Below are 14375 nucleotides of genomic sequence, written 5' to 3'. Positions count from 1 at the left end.
ATAAAGAATAATATTGTACCTATTATACCATCTACACTCATAATGGCAAAACACCAAGACAGGGTCATCATGTAACGTGTATCAGTACAAGTAAGTAAGTAAATAATGCATCCAAAAACTTGTACATAAAATAAAATGTGTCACTTTTCAACATTGGGAAAGAAGTTACTCATATAGATTGAGGCTCTAACACATAGTACATGCCACCTTTGACAATGTGGTGGTAATGCATTTTAAAAGATGTAAAGTTGAACAACAAATAAATATAAAGGGAGGAACAGACAGTGTGGAAAGTAATCGCAACAGAGAGGATTATGTGAAGTGTAGAAGAGGAGAAATATTAAGCTGTGTTTGGTTATTTAAGATTAAATTGGAACTGTGGGCTAAAAATTTGTTGATTTTTCAGGCCTTCAAACTGATTGAGTTTTTGGCCTTTGTTTGCTAAGTGAAGAATGTGTGACTGTGGCTTGTAGTTTTGTGGCACTCACTCAGTACTGAGTGACGGCCACAACTGCCAGCCAGTGACATGTCCTTCACTTAGCAAACAAAGACCAAAAACTCAAATAATTTGGTAGTTGTGGAAACTAACAAACACCTAGCCCACAGTTGTGATTTAATGTTAAATAACCAAACACAGCTTAATACTTCCTCTCTTCTAAACTTCACGTAATCCTCTCATTTTCCACTTTCCACACAGTGTGTTCCATTATAATCCTCCATTTTCCTGTATGTATTTGTTTCTTTTTATTTTATTACGATTACCTCTGTACTCCGTATATTCAGATGTTACAATTGTTAATTTCTTTTAATTGGCTCTTATATTATTTTCCATGTTCAGTACTTCCAGAAGTAATCTTGTCAAGTACTAATTTTGCTTTATTTATTTAGTTCGTTTATTTAATATAAACCATTACATAGGCACAGTTTTTTAGTAGTGTCAATTTTTTTCCCTGTTTGCTCCCCTTTATACTGCATTAATTTATTGTACAACTTTTTACCTTTTAAACTGCATTACCACCACACTATCAAAGATGACGTTCATTGTACGTATGTGGCTCAGTCTAAATGAGTTACATCTTTTCCACTGTTGTTTACAAACATTGCAACTTCATTGATGACATAAGTCAGTTAAAGTTTGGCGATGGCCTTGTAATCTATAAAATGGGTAATTCAATAAATTAATCCTGTAGAGCATAAGCAATATAGCACTTTTCATTTATTGTAATGTTGTTGTACAAAGACATAAGGAAGAGTCAGTTAAAATGCTACTGCAACTAATATGAGTATGAAGAGATAACAATAGCATAAAATGAAACAGTGTGGAGGTGGATAGAGGGTTAATAATGCGTGAAAATGTCCGAGGGGACAGTGAGATACAAACATATCTAAACTGTATGGCGAGTGTAGTGTGGAGAAGCAGGAATGGAATGGAATGGAGTAGAGGTGCAGAAATGGAGTGGCGAAATATGGAGAGATTAAGAAGAGGTCTGTGGTAAGTATGAAGGGAGAAAGTTCAATAGTTTGTTGTCAGAAGCAATACGGTTATAAAGGACATGTTGGAGAGACAGTTCTAATCCTCATTCAAAGAATCTGATGCTCATTGAGCAGAATGTGTACTAATTCAGAAAAACTGCTGCTCTCCTGCCCAGAACCCAGACCACATTGGTTTTAAATGTTGCTTAGCTCTCCTTTGTCCCTCCATATTCACCACCAACCACTGTTGAGCGTACAATAAAAATTCCCTTTTCGCAACTTGACGCCCCCTTCCTTCCACAAAATACCTCCAGATTTTAATAAGATGCCAGTCTTTTTTCCTCACTAGCCTAGTAGAAAAATGTTATGACACAGCAGCCCTAAACCACTTCTGTTCCCTCCTCAAGAGTGCCAGATTTATTGTGTCATGACACAGCAATCCTAAACCACTTCTGTTCCCTCCTCAATAATGCCGGATTTGCTGTATCAGTACTCCTCACTTATGTTTTCTTTTGTGTTGACTTTATGTAGGAGTACAGTATCATTTATTTATTAATTTTTCTCCTGCCTTTCCTAAGGGTTTACAGTGCAGCGTGCTGCGGAACATGGAGGAAATGTCACTTATTCAACTTACGATTCCCTGGAGGAGGCCTTTCGAAAAGAGGAGGTGCATCCAGGAGACCTAAAAGCAGGTGTTGAAATATACATGAATAGGCTTTTAGACCCAATTAGAAAGAAATTTGAGGAAAAAGAGTTAAAGCTCTTGGTGGAGAAGGCTTATCCTCCACCTGGAAAACTGAGTAAGTTGCCTATAATTCTGTCTATCTGATCTTCTTTTCTGCTCTATATTATTGACTCTATGTATTTGATATATATATATATATATATATATATATATATATATATATATATATATATATATATATATATATATATATATATATATATATATATATAATTGACTACAACATCATATTTTGAGTGTAAGATTTATATTTCACAGACCGGGAATAGATATGAATCTAGTTAGTGCTGTGAAGTGGGGGGAGGGTATACCACATGGTTATATACTGCATCCATTGCTTTTCTTAACATTAGGTTGTGGCTTCCAGATAATAGATTACTGTAAAACTGCAACAAAATGCTATTCACACTGTCCTCAAACTATGAAAAGGCTGAAAATGTCACACTAGTTACAGAAGTGCTGCCTTGGCAATTTGTGTAGGAAAGACCTTGGAGTGAATGGTCAACTATCGTCCAGTCTGATATTAGAGACCAGGTAACTTCTTAGCTGCTCTCAGTGTCGATTCCAGAGCTATTAATCCACGGCATTGTAAAGGGATAATTTGTGGCATCATTAAGGCACAAGGCATTACTTATAGGACCAGTATTGTAGGACAGTTCTACAAGTGGGATTTCCAACTTCACCTTCCCATAGTCATTCAGTTCTTATCCAAACACTTTCATAAGTGAAAATGAAATGATTGTGTGACATTGTTGGCTGGGAGGCCCCATACAGGAAAGTTCACCCACTGGGTTGCAAGTCTTATTTCAAGTGATGCCACATTGGGCGACTTGCATGTTAGTGATGATGATGAAAAGATGATGAGGGCAACACAACACCCAATCCACGAGTGGAGAAAATCTGTGACCTGGCCGGGAATCGAACCCCGACCCGCTGCATGATTGGCTAACACAATACCACTCAGCTAAGCAGGTAGCCACTTTCATAGGTACTGAGACATGATGTGCTGTTGGATAGTTTTGACCAGTGGAATGGCATTTTCAAGGAAGGGTTTTAAGCGTTACTCACTTTGCCATAACCGTAAATGGTGTAGCATCTATGGTAAGGAGTCCTGTTTAATGCTCTGTATCTGTGGACCGTTTTCTAGTTTTTTGTTTCTCCTCTAACACTACAACAGTAACTTGTCAGTTACAATTAGAGTGAAAATATTGCCAGAATGGGTTGTGTAGACAGAGTTCAAATTTTCTGCAGATAAGTGTGTTTGTGTTTATTTCAATCATCGTTCCCATATTTTTTTATTTACCTCACTTGCATATGAGGGACACTGTTCTACATTTTAAATCCTTGGTGATCATTCTGCACCTCATTTTTTTTATTAAAAACTATTGTCGTTACCACACCTAAAGGACCTAAACATAAATACCCAAAAAGCACTGAATATCTTAAATTTCTTAGAGTCAGGTCATGCGGAGCAGGCAGGGCTTCCATAAGATCGCAGCTAGACTATGGGTGAACAGTGTACAGATCAGTAATCCCTCCTTACTTGAAGATCATTGATGCTATCTGATAAGTTTCACACTGGTGGAGGTGCAGTGGGAATACACAGCAGGAAACAATGCAGAACAAATTTATTAAACAACATATAAATAAAAATCTACTCCTTGGAGTGAGTTTTTGCAAGAACCAGCCATGGTAAATTTGTGGTTATCATTAGATCAGCACAAGTTTGTAATTGGGCACACAGCCCCAAAAAATGACAAAGTTAAAGCCTGAGTTCACTTTGGAGTTGAAAAGTTACAACTGGTGATGGCCAGTACCACAATCCACTGCAGCCTCTGGTGTAGATACCACTTCCTGGCAATGTCTGAGGTAGTCACTCACTGCTCCATGCTGTGTGGCGACTGGTGATATCATTAGTGAGATTTCTAATTCATGGACCATTACTGAAGTCTACGCCTAGTCCAGAGGACTTCAGGAATCCACTGGCCTGGCATAACTTAGCACCAGCCTAAATACTCTAGCAGTGCCAGGATAGAGCTGAATCTATTTCTGGCCATGTGGGCTGATGCAAACAAGCGGGTAGCAAGTCCATGGGGCCAGCAATCTCTAGTGACACTCATGCTCCCAGCTGTCAGCCTAGTGGAGGCAGAGAACTTCTGGCTGTCATTTGCAGGTGTTGACCCCTTTGACTTCACCGGGTAGACCACTCGCATGATGCGGGTGTGAAAGGGGTTGCTGGTAGAGAGGGTAAAATGGCTCATACACAGCACTATTCACTATTGAAGGGATCAGGTTGGACATGGTAGCTTACAGGACCAGCCACATACCCAGCCTCTGTGCTGAGGCTAGGGATCCACCGCTCACTATCTGGTAGCAACTCCTTATTGTGCGTCAGGCATTTAAGATCCTTAGTGTTCCCACTTCACCATCATACCATAATGTTGCTCATGGAACACTTTTCCTTGAATCATTGACAAGCAACAAGGCAGTTTGGGATCTGTGTGAAGTATGAGCAGGGCTCACTCAGTAGAAGTACAAACCCAAATCCAGGACTGAAACAGACCGCCACCCTGGTTACTGCAGAGGCCCAGAGTAATTTTAGATTTAGTGAGATACAGGAGAGGCACCACTTCTGCATCTGTTTAAAAGAAAACAGTATTTTATAACATTTTAAAGGGGCTCCACAACTATATTGTTGTATTCACAGGGGACTCCCTTGACTGGTCTGCTGCTTTCTCTGATCGTGTCCTCAGTATCAGGTAATCTCAAGAATTCACTGTGTTTGATCGAGAATTACACAAGATCTTGAGGAAATTGGAACAGATAAGGTGTGTTGCAACTACTGAATTTCTCATATGCTCATATCGACTGAGTGCCTTTCGCTCTCTGTAACACATGTGCCCAGCAGGTAAAGTAGTCTAAGAATATCCAGAACATCCTTCTCCACCAGAAAAGGCTAGGGAAGGCAGTGTCTTTTTTCTGGATACTGGGGCACACAATTATTAAGGGAAACTAAATGCAGTTGGCAGATGTAGCAACAAAGGAAGCATGTTGCAGGAACAAGATGTTGTTCAGTGTACCTTTCGCCTAGAGGCTATCATCTTACTATTGAGGTACAGTGTCATACATAAATAGGAAGAAGAGTGGCTTGAAGTAAGAGACAATTAGCTGCATGTCGTAAATTCAACTCCTCGGCTATGGCACAGCTCCTTCGAGCCGCACACACAGGATGAGGTCCTTCTCATTCACCTTTTCATAGGGAACAGTATTGTGACGCATGGATTCTCGATCCAGTGAGAGACTTCAGTTCATGGTGCTTGAGGTATGGTGTACAGATCACAGTTAGCCACATTTTAGTTGACTGTTTCATATTCAGGCAGGAAGGCAGCAGCTAATGTACGTATATATTTGCCCTTTTGTTTCAGCTGATAATGACATGAATGTCATACGACTTTTAAGGTTCTGTGACATGTCTAACTCGTTCTCTAAAATTTTAGAGAAATGTTTTAATGTGCGCCTGGCCTCTATTTCTTTTTTGAAGTGATTAGCTAGCCATATATCCCAGTGCAATTCTTTAAGTTTTCCTCTTGTATTGTCATAATTGATAGTTTTAGAATATATGACAATATTTATGCTGTCTTAAAGGAGGTGAGCGTAGTGTAATTGTGCGGATGAGTCTCTGTGTGGTTGGGAGAGAATGAGTGCACATTTATGTAAAATTAACTCAGACTTGCTTTACAACGTTTACATGTTCTAACCAGTTTGTTTCTACAAATTTTCATGAGGCCACTTATAACCTCACAATTGATAACCCCTCCCCCCCCCCCCCCCCCCCACACACACACACACACACGTCTTCCATCCTTATGATGGCCTGGTAAATCTCAATCTTCTCTGTATCATGATTGAAACTGGTTCAAAACTCTCATGTAGCTCTGCGTTTCTGTCTTTAAGCATGCATACATACTTCACATGGTGTTTTTTGTCTCCACATGCCTCTCAAGATCTTTTGTTCCTCCTCCTCCAGTTGGATACAGTTTCTCATGCCCAAGGTAGTCATGTCCATGAGGTCCATTGCAGTGTTTATTTTTTATGTATGATGTCTCAGTTTGGTGTTCCTGGACAGGCTTTTCTTTCCATAGATTGTCTTTGCCTCATGCTGTACTTCCTGCAGCATTTGGGATTGTATTATGCTCTTGTTCTTCTGTAACTTTCCTGTTTTGTAGTTCCCCAGGTAACAGAAGTTCACATTCTCCACTATTAACCTTCAGTCTTTCAGTTGGTATCCATGCAGATTCACCCTTGTGTCTGTTCAAAAGTTGTTTGTCCATACTGTGTGTGTTCATCTTTATCATTTTATTTCTGTTTGGTCACCATTTAAATTTAATTTCGGTAAGATAATGGTCAGGTTCTATTCTACTGTGGTTCTTGTCTCAGATCACTACATGATCTAGTTATCTTCCTCCAATTCTGTTATCTTGACTCACCCATGTTGTCTCCTTAGATGTCTTAGCTTTATGGCTTTATAGTGAATGGCTGTGAGTCATCTCATCTCCTTATCCAGTTTGTTCCAGAATTGTCCCACTTCTGTATTGTTGATTCTGTTTTTATCATTCATGGGTGCATGTGCATTTATCAGGATGACGGTTTTAGTTCCTATTTTTATTGCTAGCTACAACAGCCTTTCATTCATACACTTTCCCCCCAGGGGGCTCACACTTCTATCGTGAGTACGTGCGCGGCGAGCACGGGGCCCCGAGCTATTGCAGCGTTCCTTCTTTCCAGGGCTGCATTTCCTTGCCCCTTCCCTCCTTTCCTCCCCTTCGCCGTCTCTCTCTCTCTCTCTCTCTCTCTCTCTCTCGGTGTCCTTGCTTATGTTGGCCCTGCTATCCTACCTAGTGTCTGTGACATGTGCCCTCCTTGTTCATTCCACCTTTTCTTTCATGTCGTTGTCTGATGCTCGGGTGCATAGGCGGCACAGTAGCCAGCCCGTGTGGTGGTGTCACTATGTACTCTTTTGGTTGAGCCCCCTGAACACGCAGGGATCGCACTTCTGATACCTGAGCTGTGACCTCCTCATGTAATCCTAGGAGTGGTTGCTTGTCAGCCTGGAGCATCATAACTCCCGGCAATGGCCGCCATGCCAGACGGCCCTTGCTGTGGCTGGGTGGCATCTGTGAGGAGAGTCCCTGATCGGAGTGGGTGATATCAGGGCAGACGCTATGCAAATGAAACGCATACAAGTTCAGAATTCTGGTCGTTCTTCTGCGGCAGTCTCTCCGCGTCGAACTGATTCTTTTAGTGCTTCAGGAGGGTCCGAAGGACAATCGCATTGATACTGGTGCCTTTACCCTGGCCTTTGAAGGGGACACCCTCCCTCAGAAAGTAAAGATTATGGTTTATCAATGTGATGTGAAGCCGTACATCCCACCTCCTGTGAGGTGTTTTAAGTGCTTGCATTTTGGACACGTCTTCCCGCTGTTCACAGGCCCCTCTCTGTGGTGACTGTGGACGCCCACTCCATGAGGGGAGTTCGTGTGTTCCCCCTCCTGTGTGTGTTAATTGTCATGGCAATCATTCTCCACATTCACCAGATTGCCCAGTATATAAGAAGCAAAAGAAAATACAGGAGTGTATGTCCCTTGATTGTTTAACGTACACTGAGGCTCGTAAGAAGTATGCATGTCTTCACCCCTTCCTCCCCCTTCCTTACCCCAGTCCCGGACGCCCCTCCTCCCCCCTTCCCCTGCAGCTCCCACACCTTCTCCTCCAAGCTCAGCTCCCCCTCCCCAGCTGGAGAAGTGTCCCACTTCTTTAGCATCTTCCTGTCAAGGGTGCCCCTCCCTGGATACCCTTTCCCGGCACCTTCCAGGCCAAAGGTCAGCTGCCATGCGACAATCGCGAGAACCACGGTCTGTCGACCCCCAGGTTGCCCTATCTTTTTCTGTTCCCGATCTTGCTTTATGCCACACAGCCCTCCTCGATCTCAAACAGAAAAAAAGAAGAAACATAAGTCCCAGGACAAGGAGCCTCTGGTGTGACCAGAGGTCCCACACCGGCTTCACAACCAGATTCTGACCTTTTGTTCATGGATGTCACCCCCTCCTTGTCGGTGACGGGTGGTGACCCGGCAGCATGTCTGGCTTTAGCCTGTTCAACTCCTATTAGAATCATCGTTCTGTGGTTATCCAACAGAATTGTAATGGATATTACCATCACCTTCCGGAGTTGAAATCCCTTATTTCGTCTTGCTCTGCAGCTTCTGTGGTTCTACAGGAATCTCATTTTACTGGTCACTTACCGACCCTCTGTGGGTTCCGTGTTTTCTGTCGAGGTCAGGTCGGCCTCCTACGGACTTCTGGTGGCGTTTGTACGTTGCTCCGGACAGACATTGCTAGCACGTGGATTCCTCTTCAAACTACATTGAAAGTGCTTGCTGTTAGGGTCAACCTGGACTCTGAGGTCACAGTTTGCAACCTTTATCTCGCTCCTGTCCGGACTGCTGCCTTAACTACCCTTCTTTAGTAATTTCCTCCTCCCTTCCTCCTTCTCGGGGATTTTAATGTTCATCATCCCTTGTGGAGCAGGGCATTTCCATCTAGACGAGGTCTTCTCATAGACCAGTTTCTTGCAGACCCTACTCATTTCAGTGCCGGTCATGGTACCTTTTCTGCCATTGATCTTTCTCTTTCTTCTCCCTCCCTCCCTCCCTCCCTCCCTCCCTCCCTCCCTCCCTCCCTCCCTCCCTCCCTCCCTCCCTCTTCCCTTCATCACTCTGGTGGCCACACGACGACCTTTGTAATAGTGACCATTTCCCGTTGATTCCCTCGCTCCCTTCCCACTCCACGATGGACAGGTTACCTCGATGGTCTTTCCAACATGCTGATTAGTCTCTATACACTGAACTGGTCGTGTTTTGTCCCTCTTTGTCAGGTTGTATTGATGATGTCCTACGTGACGTGTCTGACATGATTGTTCGCACTGCTAGCCTTGCTGTACCATGTTCATCTGGACCATTTCGTGGTGGAGTACAGCCATTCCCATTGCCATCCGTGATCGCCGTCAAGCTTTGCAACACCTTAAGAGGCACCCATCCATTGACAACCTTATTACCTTTAAACGCCTTCGCGCTAAAGCCCGTTATTTAATCGAACAGAGCAAACGGATATGTTGGGAACACTGTTTCTTCCCTCGGTTCTACTGTTCCTATGTCACGGGTATGGGCTACACTTCACTCTCTCCAGGGTTGCCATCGGCAGTCCACCCTGAAAGGGCTTCACCTCCCAGATGGCCTTTGTATGGACCCGTTGATTCTTGCGGAGCATCTTGCGACCCATTTTGCAACATAATCAGCATCAGCCTAGTATCTGGCGCTTTCCTTCACCGGAAACAGTGGGTCGAAGCTTCCACCTTAAGTTTTATCCCTTGTCAGTGAGAATCTTAAAACAAATCTTTACTGAATGGGAATTTTTTTCCGCTCTTTCTTCTTCTCATGATACGGCCCTTGGCCCAGACTCCATTCATAACCAACTGCTTCAACATCTCAGAGCTCCATAACGGCAACATCTTCTCCAAGTGTTAAACTATATTTGGCTCCAGGGCGACTTCCCTTCTCAGTGGAGGGATAGCATCGTGGTTCCTGTCCTTAAGCCTGGTTTGTTGAAAGCTATCGGCCAATTAGTCTGACAAATGTTGGTTGCTAGTTACTTGAATGGATGGTAGCCTGTCGGCTGAATTGGGTCCTCGAATCTCGGGATCTATTGTCCTCTTACCAGTGTGACTTCTGAGAGGGACGGTCTCCGATCAATCATTTACTTCACTTGGAATCCGCAGTTCAGCAGGCTTTTTCCCAGCGCCGCCATTTGATTTCAGTATTTTTCAACCTTCACAAGGTCTATGACACAGCTTGGCATCATCACATCTTACTTACACTTCATCAGTGCGGTCTTCGGGGCCTACTCCCGATTTTTATCTGCCAGTCGTTCAGGGTTCAGGTTGGTACTGTTTTTAGTTCTCCATGGACCCAGGACACTAGCATCCCTCAGGGTTTTGTATTGAGTGTACTTCTTTTTCTCATCGCTATCGTTGGGCTTGGGGCCTCTGTCCATCCTTTGGTTGCCCCTGTTCTGTATGTGGATGATTTCTGCATTTGGGTTAGTTCCTCTTTGATGGCCTCTGCAGAGTGGCAGCTCCAGGGAGCTATACGGCGTGCCTCTGCATGGACCCTCTCACACAGGTTGCAATTCTGTCCTTTGAAATCACGGGTGGTCCACTTCTGTCGCCGTACTACGATCCACCCCGGTCTGGAGCTCTATCTCGATGCACAACGATTGCCTGTGGTCCCACAGTTTCATTTCCTGGGTCTTCTTTTTGACAATAAGCTCACTTGGTTGCCCCATATCAGAATTCTGAAGGTAGGATGTTTCCGTAAACTCAATGTCCTTTGCTTCCTTGCCCACACCTCTTGGGGTGCGGACTGCTCCATCCTTTTCCGCCTTTATTGTGCTTTAGTTCTGTCTCACTTGGACTGTGGTTGTCAAGTTTATGGTTCAGCTGCGCCTTCCATACTGCATGTGTTGGATCCAGTCCACCATTATGATATCCATTTGGCCACCGGTGCCTTCCTGACTAGCCCTGTTGATAGTCTCCTGGTTGAAGCTGCGATTCCCCCCCGTTTCAGTTTGGCGGTCCCAGCTTCTGGTGTCTTATGCAACCGCAGTCCATTCCTCCCCCACCCATCCTTCGTATTCAATCCTGTTCCCAGACCATGAACATTGCCCACCTGATTCTCGCCATCGGGCAGGTTTACCGGTTGTCCTCCGCCTTGCGTCTCTACGCCACGATTTTCGGCTTCCTTCTTTGTCCTGTCTTCCACACTCCCTGCCCCCCTCCCTTGGTTAGTTCCTCAGCCCCGAATTTGGATGGATCTCCGCCGAGGTCTGAAAGATTCCATCCCCCCGATGGTGTTTCGTTCCTTTTTCTGCCGAATTTTATGGGCGTTTCGGGATGCTATTGTTTTTCATACCGGAGGCTCTAAATCTGCTGATTGTGTAGGATATGCCTTCACATCCTCTGTTGGCATGGAAAAATCACCTGCTGCCACCTACATGTGGGGTGTTTACTGCGGAATTGATGGCAATTTCCCAGGCCCTTACCTTTATTAAACAGTCCCAACACAACCGCATTTTGTTATGTATGGACTCAATGAGTGGCCTTCTGGCTACTGACTGGTGTTTTTTGCACCATCCCTTGGTCTCTGCCATCCATGACCGTCTTGCTGATCTTCACCGTGCTGCTTGTTCTGTTGACTTTCTTTGGGTCCCCGGCCATGTGGGTATCCCGGGTAATGAGCTCGTTGATCGTTTGGCTGGGAGAGCAGTCACTTAGCCCCCATTCTCTGTAACCCCTCCTGCAGCGGATTTACAGCTTCTCGTCAAATCCCACTTAGCACAATCATGGGCCAACTCTTGGGAGGCTACCTCCCTGTGTAATAAACTTTGTGCGATTAAGGTGACACCTAGACACTGAACTCGCATTCGGGAGGACGACGGTTCAATCCCACGTCCGGCCATCCTGATTTAGGTTTTCCGTGATTTCCCTAAATCGCTCCAGGCAAATGCCGGGATGGTCCCTTTCAAAGGGCACGGCCGACTTCCTTCCCCGTCAATCCCTAATCCGATGAGACCGATGACCTCGCTGTCTGGTCTCCTTCACCAAAGCAATCAACCAACTAAGGTGACACCAGGCTCATGGCGTTCTTCCTTTCGCCTCTCCTGAAAGGACTCAACCACTCTGTGTCGTCTCCACATCGGCCTTACCAGGCTGACCCATGGTTTTCATTTGCATAATGAGCACCCCCCACTTTGTGGTTGTGGAGCCTTCCAGTCAGTAGTCCACATTTTGGCGGAATGCCCTTCTTTTGGCTCTGCGTACTAAGTACAGACTTCTCCGCACTTTACCATTAATGTTGGCTGACGATTCCTGGATAGTCGAACTGGTTCTCAGTTTCCTTCAGGAAAGTGGTTTTTATTCTCAGTTTTAAGGTTTTTAACGTCACTCTGGTGTTGGGGCAGGGAGGTGAGCGTTGGGGTATCTCCCACTGTAAGCTGTGTTTGGAGATTTCCGACTCCCCTACCTGGCTAAGATTCTCTTTTCTTCCCCTTCTACTCTGTTTTATCAATTTTTAGGATTGGTTAGTCTCCTTTTCCCATACGCACTTCTACATTCTAGCTGCTGATTGCTTTTAAGTCACAGGTGGTCTTGCCTCTACTGCTTCAGAGTTGGGCTATTTCCTGCCTTTAGCATAGCGTTGGGGTCGCTCTCTTGCTGACTTACCTCAATTTTTTTTTTCACTATTGACGACATGACTGCACTTCTACATTTTTTATCCTTTTCCCTTTTATCGTTGTGACTTTTCTGAGGTGTCGCACTATCTGAATGGACTACATTTGAAACATGGGACTGATGACCTTGCTGTTTGGTCCCTTCAACCTCAATCAACCAACCAGCCATCATACACTTTTATTCAGTAACACTGGCCAAATAGTGCCTGCCTGTGTCAAATGTAAAAGGCTGTTGTGTAACCCTGTGACCTGGTCTTCTCTTAATATGATATACCGTTCTTACTCTGTTGTGTTCTAATCCTTCTCATCCTTGAAATTCATTTCTTGCAGTGACAAGATAGCAATCCCATATTCCTTTATACTGTCAAAGACTTATTTTAGTTCACCATCCTCGATCTTGGTCTGTATGTTAATGGTTTCCAATTTAAGGGTCATTTATGGTCTTATCTTTGATGTTCGATTCATTATGGATGCTGAGGTATTCAGAAGTCTGACTCCCTTCACATGCATTGCAGGCTTCCCAGAACCTGGTAGCCTGCTTGCATTGGTACACTCAAGGTAAATTGGTTTTTATGATATGCTCCTTGGCTATTTGCCAAGTCAAGGTATTAGTTGAGGTAATGAGTCTCAGAGGAGTTTTTAATATGGAGGACCAATGTCTTTTGCAGCCAGTTCTTTGGAGTATAGACACTGCACGTTGGCTTCTGTCACAACCTTGGTACCATAGGTTTTAAGTTTAGGTTCAGACTGAAGGAAAAATTCACCTGCCTTCTCGACTATTGAGATTCTCACCTTCTTGTGCCAACAAGGCCATTGATTTCCTTCATGTCACCCTGGACAGGTGCCCTTAAAAATCTAGAACGGTTGTTGGCCTGGGTCTCTCAGTACCAGGCGGATTTTGGTTTAAAAATATCTACAAGATTACACTGCTTATGACTAAGCCAATCATTGTACATCTAAATCTACATGGATACTCCGCAAATTAACTTAAGTGCCTGGCAGAGGTTTCATCAAACCACCTTCATGATAATTCTCTATTATTCCAATCTCCAACAGCATGCGGAAAAAACAGACACCTGTACCTTTCTGTGCAAGGACTGATTTCCGTTATTTATTCGAATGATATTTCTCCCTATGTAGATTGGCATCAACTAAATATTTTTGCATTCGGAGGAGAAAGTTGGTGGCTGAAATTTCATGAGAAGATTACGCCGCAATGAAAAAGACTTAGTTTTAGTGATATCCACCCCAAATTCTGTATCATGTCAGTGACACTCTTTCCCCTATTTCGCGAAAATGTGGTGCTTTGCTTTGAACTTTTTTTATGTACTCCATTAATCCTATCTGGTAAGGATCCCAGACAGCACAACAGTACTCCAAAAGAGGACAGACAAGTGTAGGCAGTCTTGTAGCTTTCAATTGACATTCCTTGAACCCACTACTTGTTTCATCATTCCTCTTTGTTCACCAGTTAATTGTTGGCGTGGGAAGAAACACCTTCTGAGTCTGAGAGCCCCAGCCCATCTATTTATGTTAACTCTTTCTGCTTTCACACTTTGCTTTTTATATGCCCTGAGAGCAATAAAACTGCATGAAAATCGCTTGGCACTGTCTGCTAACTGAGGAAGAAATTAAAAAAAAATTAGTAGAAAGTGATAACGACAATTTGATTGTAGATTCTAATTTTGTCCTGAAAGTAATGGCAACATGGAAAGTGAAGTGAGTGACAAACAGCTGAACAGTGAAGATAACGCCGTTACTTCTATCAGAAACATGGGTACACTCACTAAGACTAATCTAGATTCTCTATCAAC

At 43.9% G+C, this 14375-nt stretch overlaps 1 protein-coding gene across 5 annotated transcripts in view; it reads left to right on the top strand.

The window, feature by feature from the left end:
- Positions 1-14375, top strand: part of LOC126285404 (tyrosine--tRNA ligase, cytoplasmic) — a 103007-nt gene that overhangs the window by 54092 nt on the left and 34540 nt on the right. For all 5 annotated transcript variants that reach the window (XM_049984750.1, XM_049984753.1, XM_049984752.1 and 2 more), the window contains one exon: positions 2052-2273. In XM_049984750.1, coding sequence (XP_049840707.1) covers positions 2052-2273 — 222 coding nt within the window. The remainder of the gene's footprint in view (positions 1-2051; positions 2274-14375) is intronic.

The sequence above is a fragment of the Schistocerca gregaria genome, chromosome 8, assembly GCF_023897955.1.
Source record: "Schistocerca gregaria isolate iqSchGreg1 chromosome 8, iqSchGreg1.2, whole genome shotgun sequence".
Taxonomy (NCBI): domain Eukaryota; kingdom Metazoa; phylum Arthropoda; class Insecta; order Orthoptera; family Acrididae; genus Schistocerca; species Schistocerca gregaria.
The sequence above is the reverse complement of the archived record's forward strand: the minus strand, read 5'-3'. Positions and strand labels throughout refer to the sequence as shown.